The 21,962-nt window shown below is 60.4% G+C and overlaps 1 protein-coding gene across 1 annotated transcript; it reads right to left on the minus strand.

Moving 5' to 3' along the window:
* Positions 1 to 5,027: 5,027 nt before the first annotated feature.
* Positions 5,028 to 15,433, minus strand: NUAK2 (NUAK family kinase 2). The gene is made up of 7 exons (XM_068173083.1): positions 15,155 to 15,433; positions 10,557 to 10,677; positions 8,963 to 9,114; positions 7,597 to 7,662; positions 6,631 to 6,750; positions 6,255 to 6,387; positions 5,028 to 6,179 (listed from the first exon to the last, which is right to left on the minus strand). The coding sequence occupies exons 1-7, from the start codon at positions 15,377 to 15,379 to the stop codon at positions 5,107 to 5,109; spliced, it is 1,890 nt and encodes a 629-aa protein (XP_068029184.1). The 5' UTR covers positions 15,380 to 15,433; the 3' UTR covers positions 5,028 to 5,106.
* Between the last annotated feature and the right edge of the window lie 6,529 nt (positions 15,434 to 21,962).

The following is a 21,962-nucleotide window of genomic DNA, read 5'->3' on the forward strand; positions in this document are numbered from 1 at the left end:
ATGGTGATGCCATGGCGGTGATGCCATCGCGGAGATGCCATGGCGGTGATGCCATGGCGGTGACACGGTGATGACAGGAGGTGTCACAACCCCTGGGGACCCACAGTGCCACCTGAGTGACCACGCTGCCAGGGCTGCTCCCCAGAGGTGCCCGAGGGATGAGAGCTGGTGGCTTTTGCAAGCCCGGAGTGTCCTGGGAGTGGCCGAAGCGTCGGGATGAGGGGCTGTGCTCAGGAGTTAACTCCATGGTCCTTGTGGCTCCTTCCAGCTCAGGATATTCCATGATTTTACGGTTTGTGGCTCCCATCAGCTCATGGCAGGCACGATGGGGTGGATCCTGTTAGGGATGGGAAGGACAGGAGATGTCCTGATGGTCCCACAGACACAAATGTTGCTCCAGCAGCACTGGATTCCCCCTGACCCATTCCTGCACATCCCAGAGGTTCTGGCATGGCATGGGCAGAGCTGTCCTGCTTGAAGAAATCTTCCAGCAGAGACCCAGCAGCCCAAAAAACATCACCACAGCTCCAGGAGGGCACAGGAGCTGCGGAGTGGCCACCAGTGCTCAGGCAGCCAGGTCTCCAGTGGGGTCTGAGGTTGTATTTTTGGCTCAGGTGTGACCCAGCCATTCCTTGTGCTCCAGAAAAATGGGATCAAAGTCTCTGGGTGCTGCTTTCTCCCCCTTTTCTGGGCCGCTCCAGGCTGCCATTGAACACAGGAGCACTTTCATGAGGGGATTTCTCTCCTTCAGATCTTCAAAGAAATCCAGCAATCAAACAGGTGGTTGTGGAGGCACCTTAAAAAAAAACCCTATATATAAAAAAAAAAAAACTAAAAAAAAAAAAACTACAAAAAAACTAAAAAAAAAAACAAAAAAAAAAAAAACCACTTTGAAAGAATCAGAGGTAAAGAAAAAAGAAATACCTCAGCTTTGTTGTGTTAATTGTTCCGGCACTCAAAGTTCTGACAAAATGTCTCAGAAATATCCCTGGCGCTGCGCCCACGATGTGTCAGACGCACAAAGAAGGGCTCCGACACAAAACCCGAGGAAGGCAAAACCGACCAGGGGAGATTCCGACAGGAAGGAACAATCCCAGGTTTCCAAAGAAGGAGCTCGGCCGCGGCCAGAGGGGAGGTGACACCCAAATTCCAGAGCCCCAGGGGCATCCCTGAGCTGCTCTGGGCGTCATTAAGAGACACCGGTTAATGAGCCACCGGTTAATGAGCCACCGGTTAATGAGCTCTGCCTGTGGCCCTTCCTCCATGCCCTTCCCAGCGGTTCTGGGACGCTCCAGCGGGATCCAGCCCCATCCCCACGCCGCATTCCCGACACCAGTGGTGGCTTTGGCCACGGGCTGTCCCTGGGGTCACCCCCGCGTCTCCCCGAGCCCGCTCCTCCCGCCGCGCTCCCAAACCCAAACAAGGGCTCGCTGGATCCTGGATTCCCGGCACAAGCCAGGGCAGGAGCCGGTGCCGGGGGTGACTCAGGGCCCCGGGGCCAGAGGAGCGCCCACAGCTCCGCTCTGCCGGGAAATCCTCCTGGGTGTGGCGCTGGAGCCGCTCGCTCTGCTCCCCCAGCCGGCTCACGGCTGCTCCGACCCCAAAATCTCCCTTTTCCCCCTTTCTCAGGGCGCTGCCGCTGCTTGGGGGGATGTGGATCCCAAAGCAGCGCCCGGCTGAGGGGGGATCCAAGCCTCCAAGAGAGGCTCAGACACGTCACCTACCCCAGCATTCCCATGAAAAATCTTCGGGAATGCCCAACTGCCATGGCTGAAAGTCCCTACACCTGTCCTTTGACGATGGTTGCAGCCCCAAAGCCCGGGATGCAGCAGGGGAAGCACCAGTTTCCCCCAGGACCAGCGGGAGAAGGGTCCAGGCTGGGTAATCTCTTGGGATTATCCCAGGAAAGCTTGGATCAGTGGATATAAACCCACAGGACAACCCACAGCGCTCCCAACCCCTCCAGCATCCCCTCATCCTCCAGGACAATTCATCTCCGGGTGTTCCTCCCGGATTCCAGGATTCCAGCCCCGCTCCCACACCCTGTAGAGCAGCAAACGCAGCGTTTGGGGCTGAAGTCACCCCCGAAAAATGACATTTTCTCAGCAAAACGCGGCTGAGGTCATTTCCAGCCGCCCCAAAGCCCCGCGGGGCCGGGCAGGGCGGGGTGGGGCTGCGGGAATTGCCAAACCTCGGCATGAAAGGGCTGCACGGATGAAAGGGCCGCGAATAATGGTGGGGGGCTGCGAGGGGGGCTCGGAGGCAGCGGAAATCAAGGCTGGGATGAAAGGAGCGTTTCCAGGGGCTGGCGGGGGAATTCCGGCAGCGCAGGGCGGGGGGCGGTCACTTCACCGCTCCTGGAGACACCGCGGCGTCCCCGGGCTGCCGCTGTCACCGCCTCATCCAAGGGCGTTTGCCACCCTTCCCATGGCTGTGCCCTGGAGAAGGTGGGGAGGGACTCGGGGCGGCCCCGGGGAGATGCCACAGCTCAGGGTTGGGCTGAGCTGGCCACGACAGCGGGACAAGCTCTGGTGCCACCAGCGGGGACACGGGGCGGGGTGGGCAGCGCGTTCCTCACAGCCACCAGAGGTTCAGAGTGGCCACCAGTGCTCGGCCAGGCAGGTCCCCAGTGGGATCTGGGGTGGCGTTTTCGGCTCAGATGTGACCGAGCCATTCCTTGTGCTCCAGGAGCAGACGTCACCCACCCCAACATTCCCATTAAAAATCTTTGGGAATGCCCAATTCCCATGCCTGAAAGCCCCTACACCTGTCTTTTGGCAGTTCAGTCCCAAACCCTGAGGTGCAGCACTGCCCACCCCGAGCTGCCACGGCTCCAAAAACAGTGCGGGGGATGTTTTCCTGAAAATCCCAAATGAAACAGGGCCAGAACATCCCAGGATGCTCCAACAGCAAACCCAAAAAGGACCCTCTGCTCTGTGCCCGGCCCATCCCATCCCATGGATCCCATTCCATGGATCCCATCCCATGGATCCCATCCCATCCCATCCCATCCCATCCCATCCCATCTCATCTCATGGATTATATCCCATGGATCCCATCCCATCCCATGGATCCCATCCCATCCCATGGATCCCATCCCATCCCATGGATCCCATCCCATCCCATCCCATCCCATCCCATCCCATCTCATCTCATGGATTATATCCCATGGATCCCATCCCATCCCATGGATCCCATCCCATCCCATGGATCCCATCCCATCCCATGGATCCCATCCTGGCAGCACCCAGGGCACCGGACTTTGCCCAGGCTCAGTCCTCAGAGCGCCTTTAAGCTCCAGAATTCCTCAAAGGCTCGGGAAGCATGCGGGGAATGCGCGGTGGGGGGGCCGAGCGCGGTGACCCCCCCTGCCACCGCCTGCGGGGACAAGGGGTGGCATTCCTGGGACAAGGGGTGGCATTCCGGGCATCCTGCCACCCTGTCCCCGCTGCTCGCGGGGAGGGAGGAGGCGGGGAAAGGCTCCGGTTAACCCGACTGGAAACGGGGAATGGTCACGGGGCAGGGAAATGGATTTCCGTGCCGCAGCGGGAGAAGGGGGTGAAGGGAAAGGGTGGAGAGGCAGCTCCTGCCACCAAAACCCGGGGATATTCCCCAAATTCAAGCCCACGGGGGTTCAGGGATGTGAGAGGGTTTTGGGAGAGGAGCTGGGACAGGGGGGCTGCTCGTGGTGGGGAAAGGGAGAAGGGATCCTGATCCCCCACTGTGCTGCTTCCATCACAGCTTCCCCTAAATTTTGGGCTGTGTTTGTCCAGCAGCTGCTCAGCCTTAAAATCCGGATTTCCCACTCCTGGGGGTGCTGAGCCCCCACATCAGCGATGTGAGAGGGGTTTGGGAGCAGGGCTGGGACAGGGGGGCTGCCCACAGTGGGGAGGGGAGAAGGGGCTCCTCATCACAACTTCCCCTACATTTTGGGCTCTCTTTGTCCAGCAGCTGCTCAGCCTTAAAATCCAGATTTCCCACTCCTGGGGGTGCTGAGCCCCCACATCAGCGATGTGTCCAGCCCCAGTTCAGCATCACGGAGTGCTGGGGAGGCACAAGTTAAACCCAGTTTGAGGAGGGACTGAACACAGGGGTGTTCGATCCTGCAGGATGTGTCTGAGCTCAGCCACCCTCACCTGGGCTGGAGCACGGCCCCATCCCAGCAGGGACAGGGACAGCAGGCAGGTCCAGGCAGCCCCTCCCTCACCCCCAGCAATCAAAGTGACAACTCAGCTTTACCATTTGCTTTAATTTAATGTTTTTCTCCAGCCCGTGCTGTAGGAAGGAGGGCAAACACAACACCCCTCCACCCCGGAGAGGGGAAAGGGCCAGCGAGCACACATGGCAACAGTGCAAGGGAGCCGTGTGACACAAGGACACAGTCACCTCCCCAAAAACACCCCTGGATGGCCTCTGTGGAGCCAGACACATCCCGTGCTGCTGCCCTCCACACCAGCCTGGACAAAGGCAATAAATCAATAAATAAAGACACGGTGCCTCACCAAAGGCACCTTTTTTTTTTCTTCCTTTTTTTTTTTTCTTTTTTTTCCACATTACAATGAAAGATGTTGGCATCACAGCATTTCCCAGCCTGGGCTTGTGGCAACATTCAGTTTCTCAGCACTCAGGAGAGGGCAGAGCCGTGGCCTGGGTGGCCCCAGCACCTCCCGAAGCCCACGGGCAGCACCTTGGAGCCCTCACCAGCACCTTGCTACATCTGCAGCTTGTTTGAGGTATATCACCCGCCCCCTCTGTTACCTTGTGCAGCCAAAAAACAGTGCAAAGAAAACAAACCCACCCCCCCAACCCCGTGCTTTCACCCCCGTGATGAGATGAGCCTGTTCAAGAGGGAAGGACAGCAGCGAGGAGCCTCCGGAACCCCCCAGCCCCTCCTCGGGGGTCACTTCGGGGGCTCTGGTCCATTAAATGTCCTGGCCCCGGAGCATCCCCTGCCCCGAGGCTGCCAAATCAATCCGTGGGATGTGGATCAGCAGCACCGGCAGCCCCGGGGAAGGAAGGGAGAGAGGGAGGAAGGGAGGGAGGCTCAGCCCCCTCCCCAAAACGCAGCGGCCCGGAGCAGCCCTGCATGGGGGAAGCCCTGCGGGCTCAGCTCAGCTTCACCCCGACGGCCACAGCGCGCCGGTAGAGCTCGGTGCCACTGTCACAGCCCGCCAGCGACGCGCTGCTCTCCGCCAAGGGGCTGCGGCAGTGGGTGACAGTCCAGCGGCGCAGCCGCCGCCCTTCCTCCCGCTCCTCCTCCTCCTCCAGCCGCAGGAGGCTCTCGGCCGACACGCAGCCCCGCATGGCCCCGCTGCCGGGGGGGCGGCGGGCGGGCAGCTCCAGCTGGTCGAAGGACTCTGTGGACAGGATGCTGTCCTCGCTGACGGCGCTGGCCGGCCGGGCGCGGGGGCCCTGGGGCAGGGACACCTCGCTGAAACCCCCGAAACCCCTCTCGGGCTCGGCGCTGCCCGAGGAGAATCTGCCGTTGTGTTTGAGGATTCCTTTCCTGCGCGCCGGCAGCCCCTGCGGGGGCGGGGAGGGCGGCTCGGCAAACACGGTCCCGTCCAGGTCCAAGCTCCCCGCGTCCAGCACGTCCCCGGACTCGCAGCACTCCAGGGACGAGTAATACCCCGACTCCCGGGCCGAGGGCTTCTTCAGGATTCCCTTCTTGGGCACGGCCGCGGGCGCTGCTGTCGCTGCCCCGGGGGGCAGGACCCGGGACAGCCCCGCGGGGGGACCCTCCCCACCCTCCCCGGGCGGGGGGCCGGGGCTGGGCACCTTCTGCTCGCAGGAGTTCCTCTTCTTCAGGATGCCCTTGGGCCGCTTGAGGACGGACTTGGAGGGGTTCTCGGGGCCCGCGGGCACCTCCTGCAGCGCGTGCGAGACGTCGTTCTCCTTCTTGGACTTCTTGAGGGAGCGCTGCCGCTCCAGGGCCACGCCGGGGATGTGCTGTTTCAGGAAGCAGCGCACCTTGGAGCCGTTCTCCAGCAGGGGCCGGGACGAGCGGCGCAGCCACTCGGCCACCGTGGCCAGCGGGGATTCGCTCTCCCGCAGCAGCTCCTGCTCGCCCAGAGGCGTTTTGTAGCCCCAGTTGACCCACCAGTGCGTGGCGATGTCCTCGATGGTGGCCCGGCGCTCGGGGTTCACCATCAGCATCCAGCGGATCAGCCCGCAGGCATCTGGGGAAGGGACAGGTCAGGCACGGGAGGGGACATGGGGAAGGGGGGCACACAGGGGGACGGGGGTGTCCCTACCTGAGAGCTTCGTGGGCTCCCGGTAGTCCCCGCTGGTGATCTGCTTGACCAGAGTCTTGTAGTCGTGGCCATCGAAGGGCATCGTGCCGTGGACCAGGATGTAGAGGAGGACACCCAGGGACCAGCTGTCCACCTGTGAAAGGGACAGAGGAGCCTGCAGGGGACAGCAGGACCAGGCTGTCCTGGTCCCCACCCCACCAGAATCTCATCAGGACTCCCAGGATGGCAGCAGCCACAGGGAAGAGACGGAGTGTGAGGCAGGACCCCAGCACAGCCAGCACCCCTGCAGTGCCCGGGCTCAGGGGTCCTGCTAGCCCAAAATACACTGGGAAAAGCCCAGAGCCATTCCCACACCCCACAGCGAGGCACAACCCACCTCGGGACCCTTGTAGGGCCGCCCGTTGATGATCTCGGGGGACGCGTACAGGGGGCTGCCACAGTAGGTCTGCAGGAGCTTGTCCTGCTGGAAAACGTTGGACAGCCCGAAATCTGCGATCTGGGGGGACAAACACAGCTGTCATCCAGCAGCAAAGCCCCCTTTCCCAAAACACCCTTTCCCAAGTTCCCCTTTCCCAAAGCCCCCTTTCCAAAGTCTCCCAAGGCTGAAAGTTCCCCTGGAGCTTTCCAGGGATGCACTTGGTCCAAACCCAGGCTGCCCTTGGTTATGAATCCCCTCTGCCTGGTTCTGCACCCCTGAGATCGCTCCTCTTGCTCTCTCCCTCCCAAAAGCTTCATCCCAGCAGCTGCCCTGCGGCCCTGGCAGCGGGAGCAGGGTGGGAAGGTGAGGCTGGAAGGACTTCCAGGCTTTCCTCCAGCTCATCCCCAGCCACCCCAGGCAGCAGAGGTCCCTATCAGCTCCACCTCGCACAGGTGCTCATTATCCTCATTACAGCTGTCACCTCCCAGCCAGCAGGAGGTTTCCTGGCTGCCCTGGAGCTCCCAATTGCAAAATTATCCCTGGTGGAGATAAACCCCGTTATCAGTGACCGCAGGGATCCCCAGCCCAGGCCAGGCTGTGCCCTTCCTCCCTGGCAGAAATCGCCACTCGGGGCCCGTGCGGGAGCTGAGATTTCCTGGCTGGCACATACAGAAACCAGGAAAAGAGCCTTTCTCACCCAGCCAGCGCTGATCTGGGTGCTCAGACTTTGCCCTCTTATCAGCAGGCCGATATCAGTTATGGCTTTGCCAGATCTGCTTGGCTGCCAGGCTCTGCCTGCTCTCCACAGCATTCCAGGTGGTGCCAGAGCTCAGGGAAGCAAGTGCCCTGAGGGGACTGAGGTGTTGTGGTCACCCCCTGTCCCTCCAGGCTGGGCAGCTCCCCCAGGCCGTGCCAGCCCCTCACCTTGATGTTCCCGTTGGCATCCAGCAGGATGTTCTCCAGCTTCAGGTCCCGGTGCACGATCCCGTTCTGCGGGAAGAGCCGGGGTTAATTCCTGGAGGGTTTGAGGGAGGGAAAGTCCAGCACACCAGGAGGTCATTGCCCTCCAGGTCAGGGCACTGGCAAACAGGGCACAGGAACCACAAACAGTGCGGGCGTGGCCCTGGGATGGGTGGCCCAGCCTGGGTGGCACCAGCTGGGCAGCAGGAGCAGGGAGGTGCCTGCACCACGTGCCACCCTGGGCTCCTCCATTGTCCCCAGCTGTGGCAGCACGCAGTGCCAGCCCTACCAGGGCACAGCTCCTGCTTGGCCAGGGCCTGCTGTGCCCAGAGGAGTGAGCCCTCAATCCGGTTTGGGGTCAGGAGATGCCCTGCCACCCCCTGTTCCCACCGAGGGCTGGGGCAAAGCCTCGGACCATCCTCCAGGGAGACCCTCAGGCTGGAGGGTCCTGCCAGGGCATCACCCACACCCCCAGGAGGGTCCTGCCAGGGCATCACCCACACCCCGGGGAGGGTCCTGCAGCTTCGCACTCCTCTCAGGAGCAGGACAGGTGACCCCGGTCTTGGCTTCCAGCCCCGAGGGCAGCTCTGGGCGTCTCTGTCTGGTTGGGTGGGAGGGGAGGTGACAAGTGCCAGGCTGGGTTAGTCACCCCCACACCGCAGGAGGCCAGGAGCTCCCAAAAGCTGCCAGGGCACTGCCACACCCTTCAGACTAAAGGCGGGATCAACCCTTCTGCTGGGGAAGGTGGAGAGCCATGAGCTGCTCCCACCTCCAGTGGGCTGCAGGGAGGAGCACTCAGGAGCCCATCCGTCGGGAATCCATCAGGAATCCATCGGGAAAAGAGCTTGGGAACCCATCCAGCCGGGAATCCATCAGGAATCCATTGGGAGGAGGGCTCAGGAGCCCATCCAACCAGGAATCCATCCGGAAACCATTGGGAAGAAGGCTCAGGAGCCCATCCAACCAGGAATCTATCAGGAGGGGGGCTCGGGAGCCCTTCCAGCCAGGAATCCACAAGGAAACCATTGGGAGGAGGGCTCGGGAGCCCATCCAACCAGGAATCCACCGGGAGGAGGGCTCAGGAACCCATCCACGCGGGAAACCATCAAGAAACCATTGGCAGGAGGGCTTGGGAGCCCATCTAACTGGGAATCCATCAGGGAACCATCGGGAGGAGGGCTCGGGAGCCCATCCATCAAGAAACCATCAGGAGGAGGACTCGGGAGCCCATCCAACTGGAAATCCATCAGGAATCCACCAGGAGGAAGGCTCGGGAGCCCATCCAGCCACTCTTCCCCCAGGAAGCCCCGGGAAGGGTGGTGCCACCCACCTTGTGGCAGTAGTAGACGGCGGACACGACCTGACGGAAGAAGTGTCGCGCCTCCTGCTCCGAGAGCCGCTGCCGCTCGCTGATGTAATCGTACAGGTCGCCCTTGCTGGCGTACTCCATCACGATGACGATCTTGGCACTGTTCTCAAACACTGCGGGACACAGGGAAGGGTTAAAAGGGATCCTCGGAACCTCGGGAATTCTCCTTAGGACATTCCTGTTAATGAGCAGGTGGAGCTTTGATTGACCCTAACCCCAGTCCCTGCCCTCAGTCTTGAGCTAAGCAGGGACCTGCAGGTTGAGGGGGGGCACCAGAGCTGTCACCCACAGCCCCCAGTGCCACCAGGGCTGCTGGTCCAGCAGCTGTGCCGCCACCAGCTGTGCCACCACAGAGGCTCTGCCACCACCAACAGTGGCTGTGCCACCACCAGCTCTGCCACCAGAGGTGACTCAGGCGTGCAGCTCTTTGCTGGAACCCCCCGCCAATGGGAAGGTGACAGCGCTGGCACAGCCGGTGACCTTCCTGCCTGTTCCTGTTGCTCCCAAAAAAGGAGCCAGGAGCCGGAGCGTTTTCTTCCTGTTTGCAGAACGCCAGCTCGGTGTTTTTGAATTCCAGCCGCCGCTGTGAGTCAGCCCTCGCAAACACCGCGGAGGAGCTGCCAGCCCGCTCGCCTTTGTTTGGAGGACAAAAGGGCTCCGGATCCCTCACAAGCGCCGGGAGCAGGGGTAGAGCCAGCCCCAGGAAGCTTCCAGCCCAAGGACTCGGTGTCTGCTAAGCCTGACCCACCCGCGGATTTAGGCTGAGTCTGGTTCTGCTTGGACCTGGAGAAATTTCTCCCGGGTTATCCCAACCCCCGCCGCAGCAAAGCCCAGCCCTGGCCATAAAGCCGAGCCCGGCAGCACCAGGAACTCTCCCGGCACAGCGGTTTGGTTTTCCAGTGCCCCGGGGGAGGGAATGAGGAGGACTCCAGGACTGACATTAAATCCTGCCTCGGGCTCAGAGCAGATCCACGGAGATGCCAAATTCTCCGGGGTGAGCTCAGCCCCTGCTCCCTGCTCAGCTCAGCCTCCCTCCACGGCCCCCAGCGCCCAAAATCCACATTTGGAGCTGATTCCGTGTCCGGGAGGGAGGGAGCGGGCAGGAGGGGCTGTTTCTGGAGCAGGTATTTCCCCTTGCCGGGAAAACACAGCGGCACAGCCCGGGAGCAGCTGCATTCCCGGTGAGCGGCCAGGAACGGGAGCCAGGTCCTGGAAGGGAGGAGAGGGCTTGGCTAAACCCACCCAGATGGGCTAAACTGGGCCAAACTGGGCCAAACCCATCCAGCCGGGCTAAACTGGGCCAAATTCACCCAGCTGGGCTAAACCCACTCAGCTGAGCTAAAGTGGGCTAAACCGGGCCAAACCCACCCAGCCAGGCTAAGCCCATCCAGCCAGGTTAAACTGGGCTAAACCCACCCAGCCAGGCCAAACCTGGCCAAATCCACCTAAGTGGACCAAACCCATCCCAAGAGCCCCCCCCACCCCGTTTCCCAGCCCGTTCCGGAGGCTCCGATCGTGGATGCAGCTGAAACAGGGAAGGCAGAGGAGGCCTCACCTTCGTGCACAGCGATGATGTGCGGGTGGTTGAGGGAGGACATGATCTCAATCTCCCTCCGGATGTGGACAAGGTCCTGCTCATCCTTGATTTTGTCCTTCCGGATGGATTTGATGGCCACCTGTGGGGGGGCACAGAGGGGGCTGTGAGCTCCCGAAGGAAGAAATTCCTCCCTCCCCTGTTTTGGGAAGGGGCTCGCAAACAACATCCCCACGAGCTGAGCAGAGCAGCTCCATGGAAACAGCTCCCAGAAAAGCGAATTTTATCCATTTGTGGTTTATTCTTCCCAAGTCCTGCTGCTGCACACGAGGGAGAAGCACCCCCCGAGGGACACCTGTGACAGCTCCTCATTTTTGAGGGGCACGAGGCTCCTCCCTCGATTTTTGGGGCTCCCTGAGCCTCCTCCTGCAGGTAGGACAGACCTGCTCCTGATTTTTGGGACTCCCCATGACCCCTCCTGCAGGCAACACAGCTGTGATTTTTGGGGCTCCCTGAGCCTCCTCCCAGGTAGCCCAGGCCTGATATTTGGGGCTCCCCATGACTCCTTCTGCAGGTCTCACAGCCCCGTTCCCGATTTTTGGGCTTTCCAGGGATCGTGTCCAGCCGCAGGAATGTGCCCCACACACCAGACTTGGGAGATAACCACAACAACAACAGCAACAGCCACAGCCAATTCCTGGTGTCAGGAAAAGGGAAAAAAAACCCACACCTCGCCTTTTGTTTGCCTCTAAACCTCTTGATTTCTATGAGTAAGAGAAAGTTCGGCTGAAAAAGTAGATCCCACCTCAGAACGGGGTAGGAGACCGGAGTTTTCCAGGCTTTCCTTTGTGTTTTCAAGTTTTCCTCTACAAGGAGATTGAAAAGGGAGGAGAAAGAGGAGTAAGAATAGACTCCTTCTAATCCCCTTTCAAAGGGGCTGCGGGCACACAATGCGCTCCCAGGGCTGAATTTACAACTGAATCCAGCAGAACCTTTTATTTTTTTTTTTTCCTTCTTTTCCCCTCCCAGACAAGAATGCGGAACAGTTTTAATCCCGTCAAGGGACCCTCACACCAGTCTCCCAGCAACGGGGAGAGGGGCCGCGGACCCCCGCCGGCCGCAGCTGCCGGCACAGGGAGGGTCCGAGGTGTGGGAGGGATGCTCAGCCCCGTGTCCCTGCGATTTAGGACCCTTGGAAGCCTCGCTCCTCAAAACCCGGCCCAGCAGGCAGCAAAGTTTTGCTAAGCCAGACCTATGGCACCTGCAGCAGGCGCTGAACCAGTGAGGGCTCAGCAGGGAGAAGCCTCTGAAAGGGGGCTCAGGTGGGCACATGAAGCCCCTTTTTGGCCCTAAGTTGCATTTTTGTGGCCCCAAATCCCATTTTGGTGGCCCCAAATGCCATTTTGGTGGCCCCAAATTCGCCTCAGGCAGCACCAGCCAGGGTGGAAATTGCTCCTGGAGGATCCAGCACGTGTGGAGCCAGTGAACTCTGGCCAGGAGAAGTTCAACAACCCCGGCCCAAATTTCTTGGTAAAGCAATACTGAAAGTGTTTAATGCTTCTGGGAAGCCCAGCCAGGTTTTCTTTCCCCCTGACCTTTGTTTATCAGGTTAAATTTTAACAATTTTTTTTTTTTCCTCTGCTGCCCCAGTTACCTGACCCTTGCAGAGCCAGCCTCCCAGATTCCTGCTGCCTCGCTCCATCCCTGCCCCCTGCAAAGCCTGACACCCAGCCCAGCAGCCTCAGTGGCCTGGGGCCAAAATTTTGGAGCATTTTGGAGAATTTTGGAGCATTTCCTTGCTGCCCCAGAGGCTCACACCCCCAAAATTCCAAGCCAGGGCTCAGGGCAAGAGTCACAATCCATAAAAAAAGATGAAGCAGCTCCAGGAGACGCCCGTGGCTGGATCCAGCAGTGATCCCAAAATCAGTGACCTCCAGGCAGATGGAGCAGTCCCATCTTCCCCCAGGGGTGCCAAGCAGCAGCTTTATTCCCAAATTTTCCCTGCCCAAGGGGGATGAGGGAGCAGAGGGTGGCCCCTGGAGACAGAAAAGGCCACCCTGGAGCTGGGGACAGCAGCCTCAGGGACAGGCAGTGCCACAGCCCCGCCAGGAGAAATCCCCCTGGAGCCTCCCAGGGAGCTCGGGAGTGCTTTCCAAATCAAAAAGAGCCTTTGAATTACAAGTTTTTTGGGGGCAGAACAGGTATTTTCCGCAGCTGCTGAAAGATGCATTAAGCTACAACCTCAGGCAGCGCTTCAGAAGTCGTTCCAGGCTGCAAGGGCAGCGTTGGGTGGAATTCGGATTTAAATCCGCCGTGGAACAGAGCGGGCTTGGCCCCTTCCCGGAGATCAAAAGAGGCTCTGGAATATTCCAGGTGCTGCCTTCTGACACCACACGGGCCCCAAATTGCGTTTGTGACACCGAGGAGAGTCCCACGGGAGGTCCCCTGGTCGTGTTTGGCTTGGCTGCAGGCCAGGGATGGGGAGCCAGGCTGGGAAAAACTCCAGGCTGGGAGGGGAAAAAGAGCCTGGAGGCTGCCCTGCAAACAGGTGTGGGGAAAAGGGACGAAAAAAAGGAGGAGAAAGGGAAGGGAAAAAAGGAGGGGAAAGGGAAGGGGAAAAAGGAGGGGAAAGGGAAGGGGAAAAAGGAGGGGAAGGAGGAAAAAAGAGGAAGGTGGAAAAAAGGGGAAGGTGGAAAAAAGGGGAAGGAAAAACAACCAGCAACTCCCTCCCCACCTGATATTGCAGGGATTTTTGTAAGGATTGGGAAAGGCACTCAGCAGGAGCATCACTTCAGATAAAGAATTTCTAACAGGAAAAAAGGGATTTTTTCCCAGACAAATAATTCATGGAAGTCCCAAAACATCCTCCAGCTGCAGGAGCCTGGAATTTCCTGTCACCTTCCAAGCAAATCAGCCTGCTCTGGGTGCAGGGATTTTAAAATTGAGAGAGGAACAAGAAATGCGGGCGGTAAAATGAGCTGGTTCAACACCCAGCGCTTCTGTTCGAGGCAATTCCCGATTCGCCGGAGGCAAAATCCCCGTGCATGGAGCAGCTCCAGCTTTTCAGCCCCAACCGGTGCCGTGGGATCCCCACGAGGGGTGCCCGGTCCCTGCCCTCACACCTGCGGCTGTGGGAAGTGAAAACCACTCGGGGAAGGAGCGAACAACAGCCGAGCTCGGGCTAAACCTCCAGATTAAGCCGGCCCGGAAATGCTGAGTGCTCGGAGAAAGAATTTGTGGGGAGAGGAGAGATTTGTGGGTTGGAGTCTCCTGTTCCTCCAGCAGGCCGGGGAGGGGCTGCTGGGCAGAGCCTTTGATTTTCTGCCGCCTTCATTGAGGGCTCCGTGGCCCGTGGGTTGGATTTGCATGAAAACAGAGCGATCCTGAGGGGCTCGCACGGAGTCTTTGGGCAGGGAGCTGAGATTTCTGAGCTGCAGGTGCGGGCAGGGAAAGGAGAATTTTCTCGCCCATGCCGAGGGGAGGGATCCTTGCAGCTCTGTGGGTGGAAGCCGCATTTCCAGGCCCTGATTATGCAGCAAAGCAGCGGCTCGGATGGGCAGAGCTGCCTTCGGATCTGATTTCATCAGGATTACACAAGGAAACCTCGTGGATTCGCGGCTCTTTCTTCCCCTGGCGTGTCCCCGTGGGATGTCGCTGATCCCATCCCAGCCCCTGGCAGGGCCAGTCCTGCCACTCGCAGCTCACCCCCTGCTCAGGCCGGGTTGCGGGGGTCTTTTTGGGTCCCTCCCACCCCTCGAGGCTGGGAATTCACGTCCAAGGTTGAATCCTTGCAGATTCCCACAGGACAGAGCAGCGCCCGGCGTTCCTGGGGGTTCAACCCCCTTTTCCCTGAGGAAAACTGAGCTGGGCTGAGCCAGAGCCACTTTCCCCCAGCAGACTGGGGTGAGTCAGGATTTTGGAGAGCCCGGCTGCGCTCTGGGTGCCCCACACCGTGAGAAAGGCAAACCCAGGGTGAGAGGAAGGGAAAAACCCTTCAGACTCAAGTGCGGTGTTTGCTTTGGCGGCCGCGGCCCTGCCCGCGCCTTCCCCCAGGAAGCGCGACCGCGGTCAAGTGGGCGAGAAGAGCCGCAGCCCCCCGGGAGGAGCGGGACGAGACCCCTCGGGGCTGCCCCCGGCCCCGCTGAGCCCCCCCTGCAGCACGGCCAGGGCAGAGCCGCAGCCTCCCGCACGCTGCGGGGGCAGCGGGGCCCGGCCGGGGCTGCGGAGAGCCGGGACCGGCGGCACCGGGGATGCACCGGGGGCGAAATGCTCGGAGCGGGGGAAATGCTCGGGGGTCCGCGAGGATGCGCCGGGAACGGCTTGGAGGAGGGGGAGGCAGCGGGGCCGGGCTGCGGGAAGCGGGGACAGCTCGGGGACCGCCGAAACACGGCGGGGATGCAGCGGGGACAGGGAGGGACACACCGGACTTGGGGGGGGTGCACCGGGGACAGGGAGGCACACACCGGGGGATATGCACCGGGGCAGGGAGGCACACACCGGCGACAGGGAGGGACACACCGGACCGGGGGGAACGCACCGGGGACGCCGAGGATGCACCGGGGACAGAGGATGCTCGGGGACCCCGCACGGTGACGATGCCCCCCCAGGGGGATCCTTACCAGCTTCCCGGAGCGCTCCCGGGCTTTCTTCACCTTCCCGTAGGTGCCTTTCCCCAGCGTTTCCAGGAACTCGTAGCGGTGCTTGAGGTTGTGCTTGTGGTGGTGCCGCTTCACCGCCTGCTTCTTCATCAGCGGCCGCGGCGACTTGATCAGCCCCTCGGCCAGCGAGGCGGCCAGCGCAGAACCGGTGCCGGTTCCGGGCCCTGCCGCCCGCTCCATCTCCATCGCGGCTCCGGCTCCACCGCCCGGCCCGGGCGATAAATGCGGCGGCCCCGGCGGCCGCGCCTCCCCGCGCCCATTGGCGGCTGCCGGGGCCGCCCCGCCCGGGGCCGGGACAGCGATGGGGGGACGGCAGCGGGGAGACCCCACGGGCAGCGCTGGGAGCGGGGAACCCACGGGGAGGGCTTGGGGGAGAGCACCCAAAACATTTGGGGTAAGGGAGGGGGTGTGGAGAGGGGGGGCAGAGGGAATCCAGGGATAGAGGAGAGAGGCAGGGGGCAAAGGGGGGCACGGGGGTGTGTCCGGGCTGGAGGGGAGGGGGGTTTTCCAGGGGATGGTGTAGGGAGGGATTTTCACCCAAAGGTTGGGAAGAGGGGCAGGCCCAGAGCGCTGGGAGGGTCAGAGGGGCTTTGGAGAAAAGCCTGGAGTGCCTGGACAAGGGGGAATGGCTTCAGAGTGACTGAGATGGGATATTGGGATGAAATTCCTCCTGTGAGGGTGGGCAGGCCCTGGCACAGGGTGCCTAGAGCAGCTGTGGCTGCCCCTGGATCCCTGGCAGTGCCCAAGGCCAGGTTGGACAGGGTTTGGAGCAGCCTGGGACAGTGGAAGGTGTCCCTGCCATGGCAGGGGTGATGTTTAAGGTTCCTTCCAGCCCAAACCATTCCATAATTGCATCATGTGGAGCAAAGCACCTGGATGTCCCACTGGGGGCAGAGGGACACGCACAGCCAGACAGGATTTGCTGTGAGGAGTCCCAAACCACCCGAATCCAGAGAAAAACTGCACCCAAACCCAGGGAAAAATTGCACCCAAACCTAGGAAAAACTGCACCCAAACCCAGGGAAAACTTGGCATTTAGGGCAAAAATGAGAGAGGAGAGGAGAGGAGAGGAGAGGAGAGGAGAGGAGAGGAGAGGAGAGGAGAGGAGAGGAGAGGAGAGGAGAGGAGAGGAGAGGAGAGGAGAGGAGAGGAGAGGAGAGGAGAGGAGAGGAGAGGAGAGGAGAGGAGAGGAGAGGAGAGGAGAGGAGAGGAGAGGAGAGGAGAGGAGAGGAGAGGAGAGGAGAGGAGAGGAGAGGAGAGGAGAGGAGAGGAGAGGAGAGGAGAGGAGAGGAGAGGAGAGGAGAGGCCTGGGCGAGCGCAGCCCGTCCACACTCTCCACAGAGCCACCCTTTGCCCTCCTGGACACACAGCCTGGGAGGGAGGACCAGGAATGTTCTCCAGGCCCGGAGCTGGGGAGGAAACGGCTGCTGAGGCTCCTCAAGGCCATTCCCGGCTCCCTCAGCAGCACCTTCTCCCCGTGTGGTCTCCCTGCGGTAAATCTTCCTTTGGAGATATTAAAAGAATGCAATTATTTCCCAGAACAGCCGAAACAAAGGCACTTGCCCGGCTCTGGCCTGTGTGAGGGCACCCTGGATCGATGGCAGAGGGAGATAACTGCGGGATTACTCATCCAGACCTGGATTTTCCCACCGCTCCCGGCTGCTGGGGCAGAGCAGGGGGTCCTGAACGCCTGCCAGGCATGATTTAAACCCAGCGCCGGCTGCTCTCTGCGGGCTTTGGAGGTGACACAGAGGTGACACAGGACGGAGCTCGCAGCACCTCGGGGCTGTGTCTCGCTGTCAGAACAGGCCCAGGTGGGTGGCACTGTCCCCTGGATGGTTTTGTCACCGGGGTGAGGTTATAGAGTGACCTTTTGAGGACAGATGTCCCTCAGGGAAGGTGGAACCACACGTCATAGGCACAGCCTTGCACCAAACCGCTCCCCATGGCTGTCACCTGTCCCAGCACGGTCCCACACACACTAAATATCATTTTGGTACCATTGGGCCACTCTCTGTGACTGTGACCTGTCCCAGTGATGTCCCCCACACATTAAATGTCATTTTGGAACCATTGGGCCACTCTCCATGGCTGTTGCGACAGGTATCAGTGATGTCCCACACACATTAAATGTCATTTTGGTACAATTAAGACACACAGGTCTCTTCTCCTGCCCCTGTCACTGATTTTTATGGCCAGTGGCCGCCTGGCACCTCGGTTCCTCACAGGCATGAGCAGCTGCAGGCTGCTCCTTCCCACCTCCAACCTCTCCCCGAGCTCAACAAACCAGGGACAAATCTCTCTCCTCATTTTAAAATCAGCCCAGGACATCCGAAGACGGTCCTGGGCTGCAGCAATTGCGATAATGGATTGTGATAAAGAACAGCGATAATTGAACGGCGATAATGAATTGTGGTAATGAATTATTTACAGAGCAGCAAGAGGAGCCGTTTCCAAGGGCCATGGGGAAGATAAACACGGCGGGGAGGAGCTGAGCTGAACCGAAGTGCCGCAATTTCAGCGTCAAAGCAAACAGGATCCTGTCCGGGCACGGCCCGGGGATTGCGGCGGGGCCGGGCAGGGAAGGCTCAAACCTCCCTGGCTGCGGTCGGCAAAGGGATTGCACCGGCCCGAGGGGAAAGTGTCGCTGTCCCTGTCCCTGTCGCTGTCCCTATCACTGTCTCCGGAGCTGTCCCAGCCGTGGGATCTCTCCCGGCTCAGCCCTCCCGCCCCAGAAGCGCTGGAGCCCGCACCGAGCTCCAGGCCCGCGTTTGGTGTCCCGGTGGATTTCTCGGGATGCTTTTCCCGAGGTTTCCCCCGCTGTGCGAGGCCGCGCAGCCTCGCGGAGTTTCTGTTTCCACCGGGTAGATTCCTCTCCAGGATTCTGTGCTGCGGCTGGGAGAGGCTGAGGGATGTTTGTTCCAGAGCGGCTCAGGAAGACTTTCCCATTTTCATGGAAATGCCAAGGGACTCGGAGCGGAGCCCGCTGGAATCCGCTGATAAAGATCCTCTATTGTGGCAGCAGCCGCGGCTTTCTCCGCTGGGGAAATCCACTGAAATTTCCCTGCCCCCGCCAGCCTCAGACCTGGAAATCCCAAACCGGCCTTGTCCCGCGGCCCCAGTGCGTGTCCACTAAAACCAACCTGAAATCCAGCCAGGAATTTGGCTCCACGTCAGGGAAACCTGCTCCGAGCTCAGCTTGGTGCTTGCTCACAGCTGGAGCTCTGTGTGCTCACAGGCTGCAAAATTTGTATTATTTCATTTATTACATTAAAAAAAAAAAAAACTCTACAGCGTTATCCCGGCTCTGAAAACTTCCACATCCCGGCCAAAACCTGTGGCTCGGCATCAGGATTGGGTGGCCACAAGCTCTGCTTGTGGACTGGGAAAGGAATAAACATCACGAAAGAGATTCTCTTGCAGCAGGGAGACTTCCCACAGGGAAAAGAAGAGTAATTAAAATGCCAGAGACAACAAAAAGTTTAATGCTCGCCCCTCGATCGTGGCTCTGAGCCGCAGTATTCCTCACCTGCTGCTGGGGATGCTCTGGCAGGTGTGAAACCCATTTTCCCTCTGAAAACCCTGGAGGAAGCCGCAACTGCTCTGATCCTCCCCATCCATCAGCAGGAGAAGGGAAACTCATCAGCGCCAATGGGAGCCTTTGGAAAAGTAATTTCTGGCCTTTCACAGATGATGAGAACAGCAGAGGCCACCCCAGGAGTGCAGCTGGGGGTTCCATCTGTCCATCCATCCATCATCCATCCCTCCATCCATCCATCCATCCAGCCATGTATCCATCCATCCATCCATCCATGGATCCATCATCCATCCCTCCATCCATCCATCCATGGATCCAGCCATGTATCCATCCATCCATGGATCCATCATCCATCCATCTGTCTCTCCATCCCGATTTTTCCATTAAACCACCCCTCCAAGGCTCCCTTTACCACAAGTCCACCCCCCAGCTGTCCCTGTTACCCTCCTGGGCACTGGGGGGGTCACAGCGCATGGGGCTGCAGAAACCCCGAGGTATTTACAGGAAAAATAAGAAAAATTTCCCTAAAAAAACCCAAAAACTCCCCAAAAAACCCTGGAGCTTTTATTTTGCGAGCAGGAAGCGTCTGTGTCTCAGGATGGTGACTCCACATCTGCTCCAGCACTGGCAGATTCCCCAGGAATGGGGACAGCTAGGGGTGACTCCACTGCTGGTGCCCCACAGGGTTGGGGACATCCCAGGGATGAGGATGGCAGTGACAGAGGTGCTTCCCAGAGCTCAATTCCCAGCTCTCCAGGGCAGAATTCCTGGCTGAAGCTGGAACAGCGCTCACACAACCCCACACTGGACTCCTTTTGGGAACTGTCACCACAAAGGGCAGAGCTGACCCCAAAAAGCAGCGCTGACCCCGAAAAATATTGTCCCCAACAGCCAGGGCCAGCCCAGCCGCTGTCCCAGGCCCATGGCAAGGTGCAGGAATCATTTCTGCTCCCCTGCCGGATTCTCTGGAGGATGTTCCTTGAGGAAGTTTCCTGTTTGTGCAGACAAAGTCTGCTCGGGGACAATAAACGATGATTTTTGGCAACAGGGCCAGCTCAGCCTTCATCCTCTGTGTCGGAGCAGCCACCGGGGCTGAAAAGCCTCTCAGTACACTCCGAGCGTGGGGAGTTCAGGCGAGGACACGGCCGGGGCCGCTCCGGGATTTTTTTTGTCGCTGGAAAACTCCAAAGGCTTGGCTGGGTTGGGATAAAGGCGAGCAGGGAGCGGAGCGGGCATGGAGGGTGCGGGGTCCCGGGGGCTGTCTGGGCCAGAGGGACCGGCTCAGGGCTTCCTGCAGCCCCTCAGGGCCAGGGGGACCTGGCTGGTGACAAATCCAACATTTATCCAGGGAAAGGAGCTCTGCGGCTCTCTCATCCCAAGGGATTCACTGCAGAGCTCGGGGAGCTGCAGTGGAACCCAGCCCCGGAGGCATTTCCTGGGCTGGCGCTGGCAGCACCATCAGGGACTCTTTGGACCCAAATCCAGCTCTGTCCCAGCTCCTGGGAGATGTTTGGGCTCCACAAGGGTGTGGAGAATACTACGGGAATAAGATACTGGAGGAGACGCGCAGCATCCAAGTTATTTGTTGGATCTTACACCACCTGAAATGGGATTTTAGAGCCGCCCTGGTCCAGCAGCACCCAGCCAGGGCAGCCCAGGACAGCGGGAGGGCTGCCCGAGGTGCTGCTGCAGCCGCAGCTCAGCCCAGGGATGCCATCTGCTGTTCGCAGCTCTGGGAAGAGACCTGGGGCTCGCCCAGCACGGCTCAGCCCAAACCAAACCACTCCAAGCCACTTAAATCCTCAAAACCGCCTCGCAGGCACAGCCAGGAGCGCCCGCCCCAGCCGAACCTGGGCTCAGGTCACATCTCCGTCACCTGGAGGGCGGGCACAGCCCTGCTGCGCCAGAACACGAGAGGTTGAGTCCTGCAGGGTCCAATTTCCCAGCAGGAGCATCCCAGGGAAGGGCAGGGAGGTGAATGCCGCCCTCACCCTCCGGGTTCCGCACGGCTCCATCGCGGGGAAAATCCCCCCGAGCCAGGGGCACCCTGGGCTGGCACTCGGCAGCTCCAGCGATGTTCCAGGGATCCTGTGGGGTGATGGAAGCTTGGGGTTCATCCAGAGGCAGAGACCTGGAGCTTCTTTTCCCTCCTCGGGGCTCAGAGCTGCTCCTTCGCCCCTCTCTGGACACCCCCAGCTCTGATTCTGCCACCCCAGTCGCTGTCACCTCGGCCATAAATCCTCCAGCGGGTTCATTCCCAGGACGCTGCTCTGTCCAGGATTTCTGGGTGCAGGAAGGGAAAGATGGGGCTCCAGCTCCGCTGCAGCCACACAAAGGATCCCTCCTCCCCCTGCTCCAGCCGAACAAAGCACCGAGCCCGGAGCCTCGGCCACGGCGCTGAGCAGGGCCCGGGAATCAGGAGAAAAGGAGCTGGGAAAGGCTCCTTAAGGACAAAGAAAATTCCTCATTAACAGCCAGGCTCGGCGCAGGGGCGGCTCAAAGGGACATTTGCTGTGCCCGGCTTTGGGCTGAAGGGGGAAAACTCCTCTTTCCCTTCATGTCCCCTCCTGGTCCCTTCCTGCCTTTCCCCAGCGCTCGGCATCGGGGGATCCCGCCTGGAATGACAGCGAGAAGGAGCCGGATCCCCACCACTGCTCCCTCCGTCCCCGCCGTGCCCGCGGCGGCCGCACGGCGTCCTCGGAGCTCCGTACGGCTCCCTCGGAGCTCCGCACGGCTCCCTCGGAGCTCCGCACGGTGTTCCCGGAGCTCCGCACGATGTTCCCGGAGCTCCGCACGGTGTTCCCGGAGCTCCGCACGGTGCCCTCGGAGCTCCGCACGGCTCCCTCGGAGCTCCGCACGGTGTTCCCGGAGCTCCGCACGGTGCCCTCGGAGCTCCGCACGGCTCCCTCGGAGCTCCGCACGGTGTTCCCGGAGCTCCGCACGGTGCCCTCGGAGCTCCGCACGGTGTTCCCGGAGCTCCGCACGATGTTCCCGGAGCTCCGCGCGGCGTCCTTGGAGCTCCGGGGCGACGGGAGCGGCCCCGGATGGAGCGGAGACACCGGGACCCCCTCCCCGCAGCCCAGGGATCGCGTTAAAGGAGGGATGTGACGCCTTGGGAGGGAACCAGCGGTGGGGTCACATCCCCGGAAGGGTCCCGGGCCAGGACGGGGCTTGGAGCAGCCCGGGACAGGGGAAAGGTGACCCTGCCATGGCATGGGTTTGATCTTTATG

This window comes from Anomalospiza imberbis, chromosome 26 (genome assembly GCF_031753505.1).
Source record: "Anomalospiza imberbis isolate Cuckoo-Finch-1a 21T00152 chromosome 26, ASM3175350v1, whole genome shotgun sequence".
Classification (NCBI taxonomy): Eukaryota; Metazoa; Chordata; class Aves; order Passeriformes; family Viduidae; genus Anomalospiza; species Anomalospiza imberbis.

Coding starts and splice junctions, on each gene's coding strand:
- NUAK2 (XM_068173083.1), bottom strand. CDS start 15,379: ATGGAGATGGAGCGGGCGGCAGGGCCCGGAACCGGCACCGGTTCTGCG. Junction 9,115..10,556: donor CATCATCGCTGTGCACGAAG/GTGAGGCCTCCT, acceptor TGTGTCCCGCAG/TGTTTGAGAACAGTGCCAAG. Junction 6,751..7,596: donor ATGCCAACGGGAACATCAAG/GTGAGGGGCTGG, acceptor TTGTCCCCCCAG/ATCGCAGATTTCGGGCTGTC.